We start from the raw sequence: 22,521 nt of genomic DNA, 5'->3' as shown, positions 1-22,521 counted from the left end.
AAAACATTTTGAATCTCACCACTGAAGTGTAGGTATCTATACTTAAACCTAACTCCAGGGGTGGGATTCTACAGGTTCGCACCTATTTGGTAGAACCGGTTGTTAACATTCTAAGCAGTTCAGAGAACCGGTTGTTAGAAGAAATTACTGGCCTAATCCTGTAAGAAAGGCAGGCAGGAAACATTCTGGTGTTGCTTACAGAAACTGCCACTCCATTAACCCTTATTACATTCTTGGCAGGACTAGACTTCCTGTCTCAGGAACGTCTGGAGTTTTTTTTTCCCTCCTTTGCTGATACTTTGCTTGTGTGGAGTGACCATTCAAAGTTACAATGGCACTGAAAAAAGTGACTTATGACAATTTTTCACGCTTACAACTGTTGCAGCATCCTCATAGTCATGAGAGGCCAGGCAAGTAGATGCGTGCCTCGATGTGAGTGATATTGAATTGGCCACGCCCAGCCAGTCACATGACCACCAAGCCATGCCTACCAACTAAGCCACGCCCACAGAACTGGTTGTTAAAAAATTTGAATCCTACCCCTGCCTAACTCCAGCAGATGCCACCGAGAAAGAAGAGCCTGGGAGCACGATCTTTGCACAGGTGGGCCTACTCTGCCCCCCTTGTGGCTTGGTTGAATGATAGTGCAAATGTGAGAGCTGAGAGCAAATAACCCCCAATGGAGATGGACTCATTCCAGCAGATGGAGTATAGTGTTCATATTCCTCATGATGCAAAGCATATTTGGGTGTGGTGGCCGCTTTTTAAATTGACTGGCCACCTACCCACAGCTGGCAAGTGTGTATGGCTCTTTGACTCTGGCACCTTTCCTTTGCACCATTCTGCCACTTGGTGTTTCCCTGAGTTTCTTATTTCCTTGTCCCAAAGGCAAAGGATGCTGAGTGAGATGCTTTCTTTGGCTCAGAGGCAGATGTTGAGCAACTTTTATTTCTGACAAGACACAGAAAGTAGATAAGTTTAAACTACAAACAACAGACCAAGAGAACAGACCTCATTTGAATGAGGATGCTTTACCGGTGTTGGGTATATGGATACTCCAACTGGTTTGGGTTGAATAAATATGTAATCCTAGGATTAAGTGTTTTGCAGCTTTAAGCAAGAAACTGCAATGTCATTGTGGGTGCGGTTGCAGGCAGCCATAAAGGTAGGAGGGGAAACGTAATATCCCCGGCTTCTGGATGCAACTGTCTGAGCCCGGCTTCTGGATGCAACTGTTTGAGTCCGGCTTCTGCATGCACCTGGTTACTGTTCCTGGTCTGCTGCCTACTGTTGTTGGAACGTCTATCTGCTTACTTTTGGAGGCTACTGTGCCAGATACCATTTCACCTGAACACAAGGACTGTTTGTTTGGTGAGCTGAGGATTCAGCATTGTACTTGAGAGAAAGGTATCTTAAGGAGAAGAATACAAGCAGATAAAGACATTGTATTTACTGTTTAAAAGACTTGATAACTGGATAGATAAACTGGATACTGACATATGGACTGAATGACTATTCTTAATCTCTGTATGAATTAAATACCTATTTAAACCACAAACAGTGTATTTGTCTCAAGTGTGTGTATACTCCTGGGCCCAGCCTCACTCTCATTTGGCTGCCTGGCTTGACTGCTGCTGTGCACTCAGCTCGGGGGTTTATCCCCAAACACTAACAACCGGATAGGCAAAAGAAACTGACTAAAGTTTTAAAAAATAAAAGGGAAATGACAAATGATATTTGTCATGAATGACCTGGAAAATGTTTCCCACTGGATTTAAAAAAGAGGCCTGTTAAACCCTTGAAGAAATCTATATGATGGGATAAAGAAGAATTGAAAAGAAATCAAATCCTATGATAATACTTAAAAATTAAGACTGTTAGAAGTAAAAGGAAGATATACAAAGTTAGTTTATTTGATCAGAGTTAAATAACTTTTTGCAAAGTTTGGGCAACTGTTTATGAACTTTTTGCTGACACTAGTTGTTGAATAGTTGATATTTGATGAATTTGTGATGGGATAAGATAAGGGATGGGATATGTGATTGAAGAGATACCTATTTGTAACCATGTAAAGGGAGAAGAGCCACCAAGTTTGTTTATGCTTGTTCTGAAGAAGATTGAAAGCCACTTCTTTATATGTTTGTTTTCTTTTTATTATATTCATTCTTCTCTTTATATTCTTTATATTTCTCTTTCTCTGCACTTTTTATTCTTTTTTATTCTCTTTCTCTAACTTTAATTTGTTTTTGTTTTTACTTTTGTAATCAAGATTCTTAATAAAACTGTATGTAAAAAACAAAAAAAGAAAAGAAAATGGAGCTACTATGAAGTAAGAGAGATAAGAAATAGGGGGTGGAAGAAATAAGAGATTTCTCCATCTATTCAGCCTACTTGGAAAACCTTAAGCTTATCAAAAATGCAATGAAAGCTGAAGTTTTGTTTTTAAAATACAATATGGTAAATTTTCTAAGGCTATGCTTATATTTCTAATCATGTTTCCTAGATATATTTCATGAGTTTTAGTTTTGCACTACATATAAAACTTTCAGGTTTAGTCTTCTGCTCCATTTTGTGGTTCTATATAAGTTACAGGGGGTTTCACGGTGCCCTAATGTGTGCAATTGAACTGATTTTAGACAAATATTAGTGCATATTGCTTTGCTAGTTATGCTCTACAAGGCAAACAATGACAGAATCTTACTTTTTGAAGGATAATAAGAACTATTCCAATTGAAAACATTAAACCCATGTGTAGAGGATGGTGTAACTAGCTGTGGAATAGTCTTGTTAAATAGATGAGCTGGTAGGGATAGGTATATGAAGTAAAGGCTGGTTCAAATCCATTCTTCGTTGACATATCATAAGTCATATTCTGAAAATCTTTAGTTACCACAGAGAGTTTTGATTGGCATGTGAAAATCAGAGCATATTCTTATTCTAAATGTATTGGCTCACTCCAAAGTTTTGCTCACTCCCAAACTTTGCTCAGGATGCTAGTTAGGACCTTTAAAGAATTAAATGGCTTGGAACTGCTTGCTTCCATATGAATTTGACTGGCTTGTAGAAAAATCTATAAAGCTTTTGTATGAAGCAAGTTTTCCACTCCTTCTCAAGCCATCTATAAAATTAACCTTTTTAATGACTGATTCCCTCTTGAGAACTCCATACATCCTGAAGTTGTCAGTTCAATTTTTCACATGTGAAAAATGCCTTATTTGCAGTGATTTTTACCAGTTTTAAAAAAAAATTTCTGTCTTGTCATGCTTCTACATTGAGATTTTAAATGTGCATTGTTGTATTTTTCAATTATAATTTTAAAACAATATTGTCATTTGAAATCTGGTTCTCAATTGTCTTCCTCAGCCCCTTTGAATACACTCACATTAAGGAAGGATGATTTTGTGCCCTGATGGTAAACCTATCATGTGTATCAAAGGTGACATGCCATGACGTTTTGGGGTTCACCAACACCCTCCAACAACTATTCTTGAAAGCATGCCTTGTTCTCATGCGATTTTTGAAGGCTATAGAGGTAGTAAGAGAATGGGGTGTACTTTTGATGTCTCTGGAGCCTCTGAAACTCACACAAGAACAAGGCATGCTGCTTTGTGGTTTTTGGAAGCTGCAGAAGCTGTGGAAGAGTATTCTCCAAAGCCAATTCAAGAATGAAGGCCTCGTGCGACCTGGAACAGCCTTGTGTAATCCACAGGGATCTTACTCTACATCAGATCTTACTCTACATTGTCAGATCAGATTGCTTTGGCTATATACTTTTATCATGAGCTGAATAGCCTCAGAGGGCTATTTCAACTTTACTGACTCAACGAAGAATCTTTCAACTACTCCAGAACTAAGAACAACTTTAAGTTTCAGGCTGAAACAAACTTCAGGAGCAAACAAGTATCTCGGATCCCATATAAAATGGACATCATTGCATCAGATATACTTCTGCTAATGAGATTGTTTCTGTGTAATGATGCATAATGGCCATAAGTGGCCTAGTATAATCTGATGGCCTCCATGTTGCCAGTGGAAATGCTGTATTTTGCTCTGCATAGTTGCTTTTGACTATCCTCGCAGAGCACTGCTGAGACCAACGAATGACTTTTAATATATTATAGAGCAAGAAACAAAGTGTACCAATGTTTTGTTTTTATTTTTTTTAAATAGCAAACAGCTTTCCACAGTTAAATTGCACACGTATTGTTGCCGTTTTTCAACATGAGTAGGAAACAAACCCCAATCCAAGCCATTAAAATGGAACAGAAAAAAAAAATATGTTAAGAAAAAGCAAAACCAACCCAACGCTCCATCTCCCTCATGTCTGGTTTGATATCCAGCAATGGTATGATTTCATTGCCAGTTACATTTCCATGGTCTTGAAGGATATGCAATGCACTTCTCCAGATTTGATAGTTCCACCCACTCCTGGAGCAATTTCACAAAGTCAGCGATGACTGAAAAAATAACTAAGTCTACAAAGTGAGACAGATTTGAAACCAGACTCAAGTTCAGTCAGGCTATATTACACCCACTAGTATTGACAGAACTTAGTAGTAAACCTGTGAACCCAAAGCCTAAAATGAAAGCACGGTAGCCATTGCAATGTGAAATCCTGGATGCAATGCAATGTGTAACTTGCTATTGAAAACAGTATGTTTACAGCATAAAAGCCCCCTGCATAGAATCCTCGTTTTCGCTCTTCAGTATCCTATTAGAGTTCTCGTGGAACTGTAGTTCTGTCAGGTGCAGAAATGCAATTGACAGGTTTCCTGCCATTCACTGAGATATAACTTTTAGAGTTCCTTGATTGGGAATTAAAGAGGCTGAACAGAGGCTTTACAGTTGTACTATATTAGTTGTACTATATTATACTATATTGTTCAGAGAGAGCTCTCAACTTGTTCCAATAGCTTTGCTCCATAGTACTTCACTTCATCTTGACAGCAGCTAGTGGCCAAAATGCTGAACTTATGTTTATTATTACTATTACTTTCAAAAAGGGAGAATGGAAGGAGAGTTTTCAGCCACAGAATCCAGAAACACAGACCAGTTTCACTGGTATCTGCTTCTGCTGAAAAGAGCTGGAACAAATTCAGGATTCTAAATTTACAAAATAAACAATAGTTTGATTACCTAATTAGAATATTTAAATTAAAATATACAATTGTCACAGGCTTCTAAATTAGGTTGGAGTCATTGTATATAATCTATAGAAATCAATAGCAAAGCTCCAATTAATTTGAATATAAAGACAGCAAATGTACATAAAGTTGTAGCTTTAAACATACTGCTAAACTACATTTCTATGCAATTATTGGTAAAGGAAAGGTAAGCTACTTTTCAGATTATTTGCTTTGTGTGGTCATGGGTGGGCCTACATTTTGAAGTGCCATATCCTATGATAAAAAGAAAAAATTGGGCTGGATCAAGCCAGATCCAATGTGTATTAACTTAACCAACCTCAATAGAAAAGCATAGTTAAACCAACAGGATTTTAAAAGACTAAAATCTGTATAACTCACAATTATTATTGAACCCATTTCAAATCTGAATTCATGGAATTACAATATTCGTAATTTTAAATGTGACATATTAGTTTTCGATTGTTTCAAAACTGATGCTGTACAGATGGTCCATTTTGCACATAAATTCCATTTTCACATTACTTTTAAATACTATGTTAGTTACTAAAAATAGAGGTTTTCCAGCAATAGAGGTTTTTTAATTTAAAAAAAGCATGTCCATGTATCTTCTGATATGGTTAAGACTGCTCATATTGTTTCCAACAGAAAAACTTCTTTCTCATTCACATGTTCTCCCTTCCCTAAATTAAAAAAAAATCCAATATTTTTATTACCAGTAAGCCGACTACATTTTGATTAAGAAAGAAGGGGGTTAGAACCTGAAAATAATAGCTTGAATTCCAGATCAGTTCTCCCTGCCCTAATAATGGGGATACCTCTGACGCTAAAATATCCTACAATTTCTCCATAACAAATAGATTTGTAGGCTGAATCTTATTCAATGCCAGGAAGCATAATTGTTTTTACCAACACCATTATTACCAGCAGTCTCCCATCTGTTATGAAATAATAAGAATGTACTTCATCTTCCAGAGACTGTACTTTTTCAGCTCCTTAGTCCTGTGGAAGCAATATATTTTAGAATAGGTACAGCCAGGTTCTTAAAACTGCCATAATCCTTAATGACCAAATGGTCTTGAAAAGTCAGCTACTGAAGTTCCAAATAATAAATTTAATGCTGGATAGGGTTAAGAAAAGTAGTACTATAACTTTTTCCCTTACACTATCACTTCCATATATAAGCTTATTTCAGGGAATATTTCCAAGCTTTTTCCATATGCCTCAAAGTTGTCCCAGAAGAACCATGAGTTGTACTTTATTTCCTTTAAATAGAAACCTAATTTGGTGTTGCCCAGAACTGCAGGCCACAAAAACCTGCAGACTCTTGGAGAGTACATCAAATAATCTTTGAGGATGGATGCAGTCTAGAAACTGCCGGTTGGTCATCCATTTTCTTCTGGACTGCTCAGTTCAGATCAAGGAAAATACTGCATTTCCTCTAAATACAAACTATTGATTTTCATGTTGCATTATCAGAAGCCTCAGGAGAAATGGTGTAGGCAGTGCAAACCAAACCAAAATCACATGCACATTTATTGTGCATGCCTCAATCACGCTTACTCTCCAGTGATTTGGAAAGGCCTTGAAATCTCGAGAGAGAATGAGAGAGAGAGAGAAAGACTGAGAGTGGGATCACTGTGAGAATAATTGTTAAAGACTTTTGTAGTGCATTAATATTTGTGGCATCGCACAAACCTCTAAATTTAGATTCTCTGTTTCTGCTGAAGATAATACATGAATCCATGATGTGGGTAATTTCTAAAATTAAGAGCATGCAAAATATTTAAATTGAGCTCTTTCATTCACATAATCTAAGGGGTACGTGTTTTTGTTTTCTCTGTATAGATTTGATCAGAAGAGAGTTTTTAATCACGCACAAATCATTGTATTTGCTGTAATGTAGCACCATCACTTCTGCCCTGAGGATGTGACACTTTCCACACCAGAAGTTTGTTAGGAGAAACTAAGTGTACGAGAATATAAATATTTCAAAATGCATTTTGTAGCACTTAGGTTAACAGCTTTAAAGAAATGTAGGCAAGAAAAAATGGTGCAGAATTTTTCAGTACTGTAAATTCTATTTGGACACTGAGCCTTAACCTGAATGGATCCACTGAAGAGCTCCTTTAAAAGTTAACATCTATAAAATACCATTGTGGTGTCTCTAATAAGGCTATTATTTTTTTAACATATTTTCATAACTACCCTAAATGTCCTAATTTTACTTTATTTAAATACATTCAAAGGCTATTATGACAGCTGATTCTAGGCTAAAAATGCCTAGTTAGATGACAAGAAAGTTCAGTTTTAGATCAAAAGCAAAAGTAACTCATCAGAGTGAAGTTTTAAGTTGTTCTTTAGTATTTTCTGCTGTATGTATAATGGTCTGCAGTGTTCTGCTTTAGTGTAGAAATGCAAAATAACACGACAATTATGAGTAGTTTTGGTTTGCTTACATCAATCGGTTCTACATTGCCACTAGTTGGTGAGTCACATAAGACAAGGCATAACTTAAAGCAGAGAAATGTTTTAGCAATTCTGTTGGTTGACCAAAAGACAAGAAAATAGAGCCCTACATAATCAGCCAACTGAGCTGATGACTGAGTTGTTGAAGCATGCCACAAATCCCTTCGTAAGCTTCTACTTATAAAAAGGTGTAATGTTTTTTAAATAAACTTTAACATCAGAAGGTTTACCTACTTTGACTTTTATGTCTAGGTTATTACAGCGTACAGAGTCAGTCAAGAAGTATTTTAGATACAAAAATAAGTAAAAAGGAACATCTAGAGTAAATCAGGTCCCATGTATAGATTTTTTTAAAAAAAAATCTAGTGGCAGATGTTCCCACTTATGTATTATATTCCCCTCTGAATAACAAGCATTTGATACACTTCAATCTGAATTTCCATTATTACAAATAGTCCTCCCTCCCCTCCCCTCCCCAACCCAATACTCTACTGATTGTGCCCTCTGTAGCTAAAAATATAACTTCCATTACAGGTCTATAGATAGATAATAGCTTCTGTTTTAAAAGCTTGAAACAACTTGACTTATTGATTTATTTCAAAACATATAAGTTTTAAAATCTAAATTGATCTAGTGTGGTAGACAGGTGGTTGCAACTCCTTGAACAGAGAAATTTTACTTGCCTGCTAGATTGTCCCATGTTTTAGCTAGAGATCCTCCCTGGGAAAAACAAGCACACTTACCCAAGAAAGGAAAGAAAGAAGGATGAGGCAATAGTCAGTGATCTTATATACCCTAATGATAATTAGAAAAGGCCTGCTCTTCCAACCTCTTCAAATGTCCTCCCTTCTCCCACAAAGAAATTATCCCCTTTTCATTTCCCTCTAGCCCCAAATAGGAAAAAAAAAACCTGTATTTCTTTAAAAGAACACAAATAGACACTGTATTATTATTATTTGTTATCTGATGGGGTATAGTGTTCCCCATATCAAATGTGTTACTTTTAGATACATCCAGCCCCAATTATCCAGATCTTCTTTTTCCCCCACCCTAACTTTTCAGTGAGACAGTGGGTCCCAATGCTAAAGCTGTCTCATTTGTTCATGGATTCTTCCTTGTGTCAAGTCCTGCAGCTCTGGGACCATCTTGTTCTTAGAGTTGGTTAATCTTGAACCTTCCAATCAGGGAACTGTCTTTCATTAAAGACACCCAGCATTGCTCCAGTCATTCATTTCTGTTTGCAAAGAAGGGTCATTGAGTTCAAATAGTGGATCCATGTTGACAGAATTTGAGAGGTAATCATTTCTCCCTTCATCCCAGGGATGCTGAAGAAAAGAAGTGGCAATAAATGTTTCATCAAAGTCCAAGCTACTCTGGTTAGATTCTGTGAGCACGTAATCTTGCCCAGCTGGGCACCACTCCTGGGGGCAATCAATATGTCTTCCATGCACTGTCAAGTCTACATCCCTGGTTATCGGACTGATTGGAGGAGTAATTTCCAGATCCTCAAAGGTAGAGAAATCACCATTTAAGGTGGTATCAAAGATAGCCTCCCAGTCAAAATCGCCTTTGAGAGAGCCAAGCTCTGTCTGTTCTTCCTGAGTAAGCATAGGGGAGCTGGAGAAGCGGGCTGCCTTATACATTCGTTTTGGCAGCGGCTGCTTGCGTTTATGGCTCATTTTCCCATCTGCTGGGTTCCAGTTCTGGTCACTGGTCACTTCTTCAAATTCTTTGAGCAGCTGCTGGGACTCTACATTGATCTTCAGAATGCTGCTGTTTTTCCAAGAGGTTGCCGATTGGTGAGCTGAAGAACTGGAACTTGCATCCTGTTGGATTCTTCCGGAGAAGGCTGGATGTATCTGTACAGGGGGCATCCTGCGTTTTTTGAAAGCTCCATTCATCAGTCTGTCTGCATACTGAGGATCAATCTTCCAGAAACCACCTTTTCCTGGTTCATCTTTCTCTCGTGGTACCTTGATGAAGCACTTATTCAAGGACAGGTTGTGCCTAATGGAATTCTGAAATTTAAAAGGCAAAACTTAATATGAGTTGCTCTGGAAAGGGTGCTACATTTGTAGGGCAAATCTCTCCATTGAAATGAATGCAGTTGAATAAATAGACCCTTTAGAATTACTACTATGTTCTGCTCCAAAAGAAAGGTGGAACACTGAAATGGTCTACAAGCTAAAACAGAGCTTGTCCATCAGTTAACAAGTATGTTACACATACCAAACTATAAGGATCTGAAAATCATTGTCTTTAAGATTAAACACATATATTTTAATGAATGGGTTAAATTTATATCATGTTTTTAGTGGATGCCCTGCAGATGAACTACGGTAAAGGCTATTTAGCCGTTGAGTACAATCTCTTGCATATTGCAGGAGCTGAAATTAAAACATCTTAGGCAGATAGTCTAGTATTGAATCAGAGGCTAAATAGCCCTCTATCTGCCTGAGATGTTATCTCTCTGAGGAATTGGTTTTTGGTGGACTTTGCTTTTCTGTAATTTAAATTTCTAGAAGTCTTATAAAAATATTTTATATCACTAGCAACTGTTTTTAGGGTTAAACAAAAGAAAAGTTAAACAGAATATGGGTATCCAGTCTTTATCTACTTTGGATTATACACATAGGACGGATTTTCCAGACTGAGTCTCTTAAAATGCAAGTTAATAATGAACTATGGGAAAAAGATGTTTTCCACCTGAATTATAAGTTTATATCTGTTTTAACTGTTACAAGAAACTTCAAACTGCAGTTCACTAATGTCTCTAATTCTCCAGAACTTTAAAAACCACTCTTCCTAAATTATAAATTGTTTAAAAAGATTAAGCAACTAAACAAATTTTGAAATTCAAATTAATGACTTGAGACAATTACTGAATTATAAAACATAAGGAGGACGTCACCTTCTCAACCTTGTATTGCTAATATTAGAATGACACTAGTATTCTTATTTTTCATACTGGCAAATGTATAAATTTCAGCTAAATAACTCACGCCTGCATTCATATTTTCTAAATATAATTACATGGTTGTTGTATGTTTCTGTACTCTATTGAAAAGAAGTGTTTTTTAAAAAAAATTTCCCCCATATTTCATTCCTTACTAAAAAGTAAGAAATGATTTAGTGTACAGAGATAGGAACCGCAGCCAGTATTATTATTATTATTTTAATTAAGGTTGTTTATGTCTTGTAATTTAAGGAAAATAAACCATCAATGAGATTTTTTTCCCTCTAATGGACCCTAAAATTGCATGCAAAAATAAAACTAAACCATGATTTGTTGAATAAGCCAGTGCCAATCTGGCAGAGAAGTAAAATGTTTCTGATTCGCCTGGCCAATTCTTGCTTTGTTCCCTTCTCTTCTCTTCTGCCAAAATACGGATGCTTCTCTACTTCCCAGCAGCAGTAAAGAACTAGTCTGCCAGTCTGTGTGTGAGAGGTGTTTTCTCCTTATTTTTGTATAGTGGGCTCTTTGCTTTTGTGTCTCTGGAGGTTTTGTGTGTGGTTCTCCGTCTAACCTCTCAATATATGTGAGAATGTGGCTGCCAGAAAGAACGAGAAATTTGTGGGGAAAACAAGCAGGCTTCCTTTATTCTGAGGAGTGGTTTCTCTGGTGGCTAATATGTACTGTCATGTACTTCTTCTCTATTTTGATGAGAAACAGGCTATGATTAAACATGCTGCGTGCTATGATTAAACGAGTCATTCAGTCAATCAATTTCAAGACCAGCTTTGCTGTAACACGTGGTTTGTTTTATCACCTAAGGTGGAGTCATTTAAAAAAAATCACATAAAGGTGATTTCCTCACTAGTTCCATAAAGTATCTTCATAGCATCACCCAAGGGTGGTTGAAGTGAATGTCTGTCCTTGCAGTTGTTACATTGTTTGGCACAATGATGTGTGGGAGATCCTAGAAGATGCTGTAAATTGCCAGAGAGAAAATGTAACTTTAGTCAAAACAAATCTTAGATTAGTGCCCAGTGTGAGTAAGCAAGGGCTGTCTGTTTTCAAGAGTTACTGATGAATTCATAGTTCTTGTTTCATTGATTTTAGGTGTGCATAACCACAGCAATTTACAATGGAATGGAAAACATAACCTTCATTCCATACCTTCAGTTTGGAAAAAAGCAACTTCCTTGCCTTCACAGCACTAGAGAGTATGGTAGAAAGACTAGCTAAATATCCATTACCATTCCATGATAGCCAGAAAGCCAGCATTATCCGATTCTGCCCCACCCCAAAATACGTCTGGGCTATTTTAATGTGCTGTGGCCCTTCATATAACAACAATGTATTGTTGGATTTACTTTAATACAGGACAGATACAGTTGGGTCCACATAAAGGACACTTACTATACCCACTTGCTTGCCTATTGAATTGTATCTGCACCCCTCAGTTCTACCTCAGGCATCCAAAGACCATCTGATCATTTCCTTGAGCTTTGCACAAAATGGTGCTCGCGTTCATATGCAAAATCATAATGATCAAGAACATCAATAAAGAGACACCAGTCCTCAAAAGAGACATTTCTAATTTTACAAAAGAAAGAATGTGTCCAGAGTGGTGGAGCCCAATCCCCAAAGAAATTCAGTTATCCAGTAAATAACTTGGTCTTTCGGTACATAAAGCCAGGAGGGTGTTAAGAGATTGGATATGGTGAAGGATTGTGTGTGGATTTTTTTTTAAATGTTGCCTAGATATCTTTATGCTTATTCATCCATAATCCTTATTGCCAAAGAGCAAAAGCGGGACTTGAATGCCTGGAGGGCTAAATAAAAACCTATTCCTCCAGGCTGAATTCCCTGGGTATCTTGGCTCTTTTCCAAAACATACAACTGACTCCCACAGGAATCTCCTTCCATCTTCCCCCTCCCCCCTTGCTGATGGGAGGCCTGACATTTTGACTTGAGTCTGTATTTACAGGAATGGGAGTTAGTGAGACGGGTGAGAATGTGGACACCAGTGGAGGGAAGGTGGGGGAAAGAGAGAGAGAGAGATTCTTGCAAACAAACTGATCTCGGATGAGTTAGAATTTGTTGTATAATGAAATCTTACAAGGGTCAGTGAATACTCCCTTCCCCTGTCTTAGAGTCATTTCAAATCTGCTGGGCCGTTCACAGCTGCTTGTGCCACAGCTAATTAGCATTTTTATAATTTTCCCTGCAACTATCAGCCAAAACCACCTGCATCTTTGCAAAGAGACACTGAATGTTATCAGAAAGAAAGGAAAAAGAGAGAAACAGGTGTCTAATCTAACAGGTTGCACATACCCATATGATCAAGCGTTTCTTTCCTTTCTCTCTCTGCAAATATTAGCGTTCACTTACTTTGTTTATTCTAAAAAAAAACAGCATCTCTCTGTTCTGTAAGAATCTCATGGGGAGCTAGGAGATTTAAACATCTGGCAATATGCTCAGAAACCTGGTACTGTACTTCATGTTCATTAATTTTTAGCTTTTGCACTCTTTATCCATACTCTGCTTGTAGTTGTTCTGTAAACAGAATATAAATTTTGATTCTGAAAACTTGTGTCAGCCATGAACAAAAATCTTGAGTTCTTCATTTAGTCACATACATCACTGTGGGTGCTTTAGGTGATGTTTGTATCATGATTATTATTATTATGTAATAATAATAATAATAATAATAATAATAATAATAATAATAATAATAATAATAATAATAATAATGTATTAATATTGTATTATTATGATTCCATTCTGCCAAGTTCATGGGTATTTTATAGGTTGATTTCCAGTTCTCTACATATATTTATTTTTAAATTTTAAACGCATTTATCTATCTATCTATCTACTTTACACAACCAAGTAACATGCTAAAAATGAGTGTTGTATGTTATGATTCTTGATTCTTAACGAATGCATCTTTTCTTTTATGTATACTGAGAGTATTTACACCAAGTCAAATTCCTTGTGTGTCCAATCACACTTGGCCAATAAAGCTATTCTGTTCTGTTCTGTTCTATTCTATTTTATTCTATGGGCAACATATAACAAAGCTAAAACTGATTAATAATACTTATTATGTTACATGCAAGTGTTACTTTCAATACTGAAAACTATAATATTATAAAAAGACTTCTCCAAGAATATACCAGATTTCTTTTAACCCCCAAAATGCATTATCCATAGTATTTATGATGGTTTTCCAACAAATTACTGAAAAACCAAATAATGTTACTCCAGAAATTTCATCAGATTAAAATTTTATCACTTAAAGGTATATTGAATCTGTTCAGATTTAATTTAATTTAGGTTCAATTTAGGACAAGCATTGGGGAACTGGTACATTCTAGACTTTGAGACCAAAGGGAATCCAACATGGAGGGGAGCCAACATCATCTGGAGAGCCTGTCATGCCCCTGTCAGAGTCTGATTTGGTGGGAGAGGGTGGCTCGTTGGCTGTGGAAGAAACTGGGGAAGGGCAAAGTCTGGCTGGGTAGAGCAGGGGAGAGGTAGAGCAAGACAGAAGAAATTCAGAGGAAGATGCAGGCCAACCCCCTCTTCATTCTAAGCCACACAGGGAGGAATGGAGAAGGGAGCAACGTAAGTTGCGTGTCTTACGGGGGATGAAAGGGCCCCGACTCCCTTCATTAGCTGTAGCTGGGAACACAATGTTTAAAAAGGGAGGCTGCACACAGCAAAGTTGTTGGGAGCAAATTGTAAATTATCTGGTATTGTTGAAGCTTATCTGGATTCCTGGCATCTTCCCAACTGTGTATGTTTTTCTGGGCTTTCAAGTCTGCAATTTCTTCTCCTGCCCTGTCGAGTTAATTACTGCAGCGTGGTTTGTATGGATTTTTATTTACAGTTTGTGTGTACTTTGTTTTTGGACTGAATTTCCTCCACTTAAAGACTGTTCTTGGGTGAGTTTTTTCTCCAGCCGAAACTAACCTGGACACTGGGGGCAAAGTTGGAGGTATTAAAAGGACACTTCTTGCTTATTTGACTGTGTTGCTTTTGTGCCATGCCCTGGGTCATCACAGGGCCATTTCTTGATGTAAGAACCCCTCTAATTAAGAGATTAATTTGATAATGATATATTTTGTTGGGAGAACAGTGTATCTAGAATTATATAAATACATATATTTGTATATATGAATAATTGACAGTTGTAAGAAGCTGCTTATGGCCATATCAGGATATAGAGGGACATAGAGATGAATGAGCAGAAAGTTCTTTTTAAAACTTTTAAAAAGTTCTTTTTAAAACTTTCTCAAAGAAATGCATCCTCTCAATAGGTCTGAAGTAATGTCAACCAGCCCAAGACATGACATTCCTGTATAAGTAGATAGATAAAACAAAGAAATTATCATAGATTTATCTTCAAAAACAAACTTAGGAACACATATCCCAGTAATATCACCGAATAAGAACAATTTACTGACATGTGAGTAATTTCTACACCCTACTTCCATAGTGGGGAATCATAACATGAAGGAAAACAAGTGCATATATGAAATAGTTACTTTGTGATCAAGGTAGGAATTATTCAATGCATTACAATGAGATCATTATTGGCAGCTTAGAGGCAACCATGGAATAAAGACTGGCCAGAGTCAATTGTTAGCATTTCAGAAATCGGGTTGAATTTCAACATCTATGAGTGGGTTGGAGATAATTTCAAGTGGTGTGTTGGTATCTTTGAACAGGTAATGAATTGTATTACTCATCTTTGGTATCTTCACTATAATATCCAGCAACTGACTTACTACTACGGTAATCAGTTACAAAAAGAGAAAATGTTAGGGTTTTTCTCTGAGATTGTCTGCTATGCTTCAATAGGATTTTATTTCTGAGATTCAACCTTACCACCTAATCTGTAATTTTATAAATACAAGGGAAATCAGATACAAGAATGCCTGAACGAAACACATTTTCTTTTGATTGAGCTTAATTGGGGATGGTGTAAAAATATTTTTGTTTGTATTATGTTGGCTTTTAAGTATCCATCTTCTACTGGGAAATGTAGGCAAATCACAGGCAGAAATCATATATACCAATCTAAATTATATTATCATTTGTTTGGCTTTGCTGTGCATTGTATGAACTTAGCGGCTCAGGTTTATGAATTATGTCTTAAAGTAATGTGTAAATCCATAATGACTTATTCAACAAACAGTTAATTTAATGTGATGCTTGAAATAAGCATTGAAATTACAAATAAACATCATGAGATGTACCATTCCTCCTTATATAGCACTCAGCCAAAATTGAATAAGTGCATTAGAAAAGACTTGGTGATCACCCCTTACTTGGTATTTTCTGGTTTTCCTATTCATTTGGCTCAAGTATATTTTAATAAATCCTATAGTGCCAAGTATAGGATTAGGTATGACAGCTATGGTAGTAATTGGAGATTCAAAAAATATATGGCAGATTCCTATCTGTTCCTTCTGGGCACTCCTAACTACTGACTCTTTGATGGAAGTGGCTATGACCAGTACTGACATAAGATTCAACTGTAAGTTCAGTTGGCTTCTACATGGAATGAGGGAGGGTGCCATCTTGTTTTCTGCTTCAGGAAGCAAACCATTTTGGGCTGTTCTTGTGTCAAATAAAATAACCCATGTTTCTGTTCCCTTCTTTTTTCCCCAGTATCTTTTCTGACATGCTTATTGCTAATTCTTTCACATCTTTCTTCATCTTCAGTCCTGTGGAACACCAGATGGCATCCAGCTCTTTGCCTTGTATATAACTGATATAGCCAGAGCTTTTGATCTTCCCTCTCCAATGGATTAAAGGAAGCGGGGTGGGGGTGAAAAAGAATCTTCCTTAGGTCAGGTTACCAGTTAATGTATTATTTCCTTTCGCCTGTTCCATCCCACTCCATAACCGGCAAAGGATGATTGCTTTAAATTTTTTTTGACTACAATAGCATTAACCTGTTTTTTCCTGTTTATGACAAACCAAAATCTGGAGTATAGAAATTGAACACTAGAAGCTGAATATGGACTGAATATGGATTGCCATTTCCAGGTTCTTATGGGGGGTTTGAGATATTTCAAGATAAAGCAGTATGTTAATGGCAAAGCTAACAGCCTTCTTTTGGGGCCAATGTAATATCAGCATTCAAAAGCCTAAACATTCTAAAAGCATTTTAGTTAACATGATGGTTCAATAACCCTTCCTAAAAAAATATAAATACCCCTGGAAAAAAATCAACTGGCCTCTTTTCCTGTAGATAGTTCTCTTATCTTTTGGATCTATATTTCTGACAGAATGAGTTAGAGGCATCCAGTATGTAACAGAGAGGTAATAGCCTCCAAGCAATTTTTAGATGCACAGTATCTTTGATTAGTTGATGTATTGTTCTAAGTCATAATGTGTATGTGTGGGGTTCAGTGTATTCTATAAACCCAACCAACACGGTTATAAATAATAGTTTATGGTGCAATATGTAGAATGATTCCAGTAAACTGTACTTTGTCTACTAATCGAAGACAGTTGGTTAAGAAACCCTCAAGGTCCCCAAGAACTGCTCCATTGGCTTAAGGCCTACTCCAGTCTTTGCACAACATATTTTGGATGCATTCCAACAGAAGGGGAATCAGAACTGAAGTGTTTAAAGTTTGAAAATAATCTTGGTTTGCCTCCTATCTCATAGAAGGAAGGGTGATGGCCCACATTTTTTGTACCCCAATAGGTAGACGGAGTCTAAGACATATTCGTCTATACAATAAATAGGTCTGACCACTGTGAGAATCACTATCTGATTCCTCACCCCTTTGTAATTTTTTTAAAATAAACCATACTTAAACTACTTAACTTTTGTCTTGTCCACTATATTTCATGTTTCCATTTTTATTTTTCTATTTATCCCTCATCATTTTCTCTTACACACTTTCCTCATATATTCTGTATATAGTCTACAACCCCCTTCCCAGGTAGGTTGTGGATTATGGGAATTGCAAGTTCAACATATGTACACAACTTGGGAAAGGATGTACTTGAACATATTTTTTATACTGGCATTCTGATTGTGATTGTCTGTTTTCTCTAACTACAACAATTAGCCTCTGAATAATCCAGTGTTTATCATTCAGTGGGGAAGATAATAGATAACTACTACCTTTAAAGGAAGAACATGGCTGTTTACATTGTTCTGTTTTCTCATTTACAACAATCTCTTGTGCTACTAAGTGCTTACTCCAAGCAAAACACTTCAATAGGAAACACACCGAGCAACAGTAATTGTACTCAAGGGAGAAGGAAGCAAAGAAAGGTTCAGCATGAACACTAAGTGCCATTGGTTGCTTTCAAATGTTATGGTGGGTTGTCAACAAATCTATCCTTCTCTCAGAAGAATGTCCTACAGCCAGAAAACTTAGCAGCATGGTTCTCATATAAAATGGCAAAATTGGAAAAGGGAAGTTTGTTACTTTTTGAGGAAACTTGACCCAAAAAGTAAAAGGCTAACTCTATAATTTAAAAATGCTAAAAACTGTTTGTGGATCTACCACAATTGTTTCTGAAGTCCCTGGACATGTAATTTTAGAAGTTGCTCTTAAGCACCATAAAATGTTAACCTGATTTATCTAGCATGCAAAGGAATCACACTGAAAGTCTTAGACAAATTGTCAGAACAATTATAATAAGGCATTACTGCTGCTGCATGCATTTTGAGTGGAAAGCTAGTCATTAATTGAAAACTATTGAAGCACGCAGGTAACTTCCCATATATAAATAGGTTCCTTACTCAATAGACAGTTGCCAAAACAGGGATTTTCCTAGTCACCTACCTGCCATGTTGGGTCAGCATGCCGGAAATAGCAAAAATTATCAGTAATCCATTTATAGATGTCTGAGAGGGTGATTTTTGTTTTCTTGCTCGCTTCCATTGCCATACAGATGAGGGTAGCATAAGAGTAAGGAGGTTTCACATGAGGGTTGGTCTTGTAATCTATGTTTTCTAGTGGCTGGCCTTGTAGATGTGCAGTCCTGGATGTGGAAGAGGAAATTGGCTTGCCAGGGGTATGGGGCATTCCCATGCAAGCTGGATCACCAGCAAGGGGAGAACATGGTGCAGCCGAGCCAGGTATTTTGTGATAACCATGAGGATCTGTGCTGCATAGGGAAGAAGATGACTTGCCCATGTTTGCATTGATGATGGAGAATTCCTGGAGCCACTGTAGACTGGTCAAGCTGTCGTCCAGGTTGCCTGAATCCATCACGCTGTTGTCCTGATTTTTTTCTTCCTCTGACTGCATATTTAGCCAGCCGTCAGTCATGCCAGTGGAAGCCAAAATAGGCAGGTCCAACATTCAGGAATTGTGGGAGAGCAGGAAGGGGGGGGATGGGAAAAGAACGGGGAGGATGGGTAAGGGAACAATCCTGAAACAATAACATGAAGACGTTCAAGGTCCCTAACCACCAGGCAGCACACAGATGCATACTTGAGCAAGTTGCTTCCCAGCCAAACACCAAAAAGCACAGGAGCCAACTATATCCTGGATGTAACCCTAGAGAATGGAGTCACACCTCTCAAATCAAATCAAATCAGATCAGATCAGCCTTCTCAACTATAGTATCTTGCTTTATATAGGCCAGGTGATAAATTGGGTGGAAATCACCCAATCCCATTTGTGGCAAGGTATTTTTCAGAACTGCCAAGAGTTTGAATAGCTTTATTCCTACTGAAATATCATCACAACACAGAAAGAAACATACCACTGAAATGATGATCCCTGATATTTATTTCTGAGTTGTAACAATTTTAATTTCAGAAATGATAGGCATTCCAAAATTGGCACCTTCTAACCTTTACTAAAATAGTGATATAAATGAGTGATATAAATCAACATTTGTTTTTCATTTAATTTTTTTTCCTGTGAATTGTCTTTGAAAAAAGACAGAGATATGATAATTTATACATATACATACATACATCTATCTCTATTTCTCTATCTATCTATCTATCTATCTATCTATCTATCTATCTATCTATCTTACACACACACACACACACTTACCTGGGAAAAGCCCTATTAAATGCAGTTATATCTATTTCTAAGTAGATATGACCTGGACTGCACTACAATACTACTAATAACTGAATGATCATATCTTCCATCATCCAAACTAATAAGTACTGGTTGTATTTTTTTTCACAATGGTTAAAACTGCCAATCCTATCCTGGGCATACACATTCAGTACAAATGGGGAAGGGTTTTTTTTGTTGCTGAAAGTACCTCACATTATCACATTATGCGATCAACCTCAGCCTTGGTTGACCAGTCTGAAAATTATTTCCACTTTTGACACGAAGTTAGACAATTTAAACAAACTGGATCATCTTAGTTGGCGTACATTCTTATAAATTTTCTGGGCAATTATAAGGGGGTGCTGATATAGGTTACCATCATACCATAAACTGGGAAAATCAACCACATATAACAGTGATAAATACTTGTATTTAGGTGTACAGTATCCAGAACTAAGAAAGGAAAACTATGCCAAACACCTTCGTGTTAAATACATAGAAACCCGATCCCAAAGACATGGCCAAGATCGTTACCTTAGATAATGTCTCCTCCACTCCCTTGAAATGAAGGTTTTGCTCTATGGCAATTGATTCAGGGAACCCACGATCACCATTTGATGGGAAGGAGAAAGAAGGCTTTCCCCCGTATAATGGGAGGTAAGAAACCTAAACGTCCCTCTTCTTAGCCAGCCTAATGAATAAATAATCCCGTCATCTTACCTGCTCCTATGAAGAAACCCCACCGCTGCCAAAAGGTTTACAGCTAAACGGGGGCTCTTCGGTGGGGTAACGAAGAAAAAGGGGAGGGGGAGAGGGGGGTTTCTACTGTTCTCCCGTCGGATAAATTATTAAGGCTGCCAGAGCCCTTTTATCCCAAAGGTACTGTGATTTGTAAGCAACAGAATGACTGTCAATAAGTAGCTGCTCCAGAAGGCTTCTCTGGATGCCATGGAGACGCTCCGCCTCTATAAACAGCTTCTGCCCTTCTCATTGGTCCTCGGGTCTCCATGGAGAGCGCAATCATTGACAGCCCCCCCCCCCCCTTCCCGTTTTTCCTACTCAGTTCTACGACTGTGCACCAACTTTTTATCCTCCATCAATCTTCCCTTTCCCGGTGGTGGTTTGATTGTTTAAAAAAAAAAAATTAAACTGCTAGTTAATTTTTAGTTGAGGGCGGGGGCGAGAGGGCTAACCCACGAAAACTCGGACCCAGAGACCGGAGTTTTCCTGGTGCCGCACATGCTACGCTATAACACGCGAACGGCTCTTCCCAGTTTGGGCGGGCCCGGCAAGGCAGAGGCGCGAGTTCGCTTACCGAAGGCGAGCGATTGGTATGTGGTAACTACGCCGCGGGGGCGCTTGGCGCTTTACTGCTGTGAGTTTCATTAAGACAAATTAAAGTCCACTTGAAATGGCTCCCAGATGCCCATTATTCTTTGGGTGGCGGTGGTGAAGGGGCCCGTCTGCCAACAACAAACAGCCCAGCAACCAGAAAGATCCATGCCTTGAAAAGAAAGGGAACCATTTAAAGCGCCTGCTCCTTCCTTTCAAAACTTGGCAACCCCGAGTTGCTTTGCCCAGCCACCTCAGGCACGGACTTCTCGCTTTCATTTGCTTGTTGATTTATTTAAATCATCATCATCATCTTCATCATCACCACCACCATCAGGATCTACTAGACGGTGCCTCTGCCTTGAAGTTGTCTTTTCCAGAAGAGGCACTGCAGGAAGGGGAGAGGACATTGAGGGGCAAAGGGACATTCCTGCTCTTGAACTCTTGCCACAGCTGCTTCAACAGTTAGCTTTTTTCATGAGGCTAAAGACTTCAGGGACCAAATTGGTCCCATGCCTAGACCTCATGCAGAAAAGGGGCACTCATGCGCTGGGGCAGAGGCACGGGGAGGGAGGACTACGCCAGCCTCCTTTCTCCTACTAGCCTGAAACTGAGTTGGGCCTGAAACTGCTTCCCTGACCTTTCTGTGTAACCTGATCAGTGGGGAGGGGGAGAGGTGAAACCAGAGCTCAGGTAGAATTGGTTGGGGGAGACAGACACGACAGACCCTCAATCAGAAAGATTGCAGCATCTTTCCCCCTTTTTAATTAAGCGCCAGGGGTAGAAAAACATCTTCTTTGTGTCTCTCCCCACCCCCTTTCTCTCCCTTGAAAAAAAGCCTAATTGGGAAGGATATTCAATATTTATCACGTTCTTCAAGAAACTGCAGTCAGCCATTTTATTCTTCCAACTTCACCAGCCAAGGAAGAAAGTTCTCTGCTGGAGCAGCCTTTGCAGCACTGCTTCTACAACACTCTTTTGCTTTTCCTATCCCTCAGTTCTCATTTAGTCACACAGGCTTCCTTTGATACAAATGCATTTGCAAAATACATTCCTGCACAAGACATTGCGCTACAAATGGAAGAATGAACCTACCTTTTCCTGGTTATTCGTTGCTCTGATGAATTTTTGATGGTGAAAAGCCTTTTTGTGAAGAAAGAGACATTGGTGACATCATGAAATCTGACTAGTGGGATCCAGGCACTTCTGTTAATCAGTCACCTTTTTTGCATTCTTTGAAAACTATCAGGGATAAGGATGGAAAATGGAGAAATAAAAGCAGTCCCTCTGGGTAACAAAATAATGAAAACAAGGACCACTTCTTATTATTAGGTTTTTATCTCACCTTCGTTTTTTCTTAGTGTAAGGTGGCATATATACGTAATACACCTTTCTCTTCCTATTTTCCCCCACAACAGCCCTGTGAGGAGGGTTGGACTGAGAGTGAGACGGTCTAGCCCAAAACCACCCAGCTGGTTTTCATGCCTAAAGCAGGCCTTAAGGAGGCCTCAAGGTCTTCCAATTTCTGGCTTGCACCTTAGCAAAACCTTCTGATGACCAA

At 38.1% G+C, this 22,521-nt stretch overlaps 1 protein-coding gene across 5 annotated transcripts; it reads right to left on the bottom strand.

Annotated features, from left to right (window-relative positions):
- Positions 1-4,137: 4,137 nt before the first annotated feature.
- Positions 4,138-22,165, bottom strand: FOXJ1 (forkhead box J1). Of its 5 annotated transcripts, XM_087924821.1 has the most exons (4): positions 22,056-22,165; positions 20,944-21,132; positions 18,387-18,978; positions 4,138-9,631 (listed from the first exon to the last, which is right to left on the bottom strand). In XM_087924821.1, exons 3-4 carry the CDS (start codon positions 18,906-18,908, stop codon positions 8,813-8,815), a joined length of 1,341 nt encoding a protein of 446 aa, XP_087780947.1. In that variant the 5' UTR covers positions 18,909-18,978; positions 20,944-21,132; positions 22,056-22,165; the 3' UTR covers positions 4,138-8,812. The 5 variants fall into 5 exon arrangements, with proteins under 5 accessions (XP_087780947.1, XP_087780948.1, XP_087780944.1 ...); XM_087924822.1 differs by lacking the exon at positions 20,944-21,132; XM_087924818.1 differs by lacking the exons at positions 20,944-21,132; positions 22,056-22,165 and adding an exon at positions 20,349-20,512.
- Positions 22,166-22,521: the final 356 nt, after the last annotated feature.

The sequence above is a fragment of the Pseudonaja textilis genome, chromosome 2 (genome assembly GCF_049901715.1).
Source record: "Pseudonaja textilis isolate UNSWEBS1 chromosome 2, rPseTex1.2, whole genome shotgun sequence".
Classification (NCBI taxonomy): Eukaryota; Metazoa; Chordata; class Lepidosauria; order Squamata; family Elapidae; genus Pseudonaja; species Pseudonaja textilis.
Note: the sequence above shows the minus strand (reverse complement) of the source record. Positions and strands in the feature narration are given on the sequence as shown.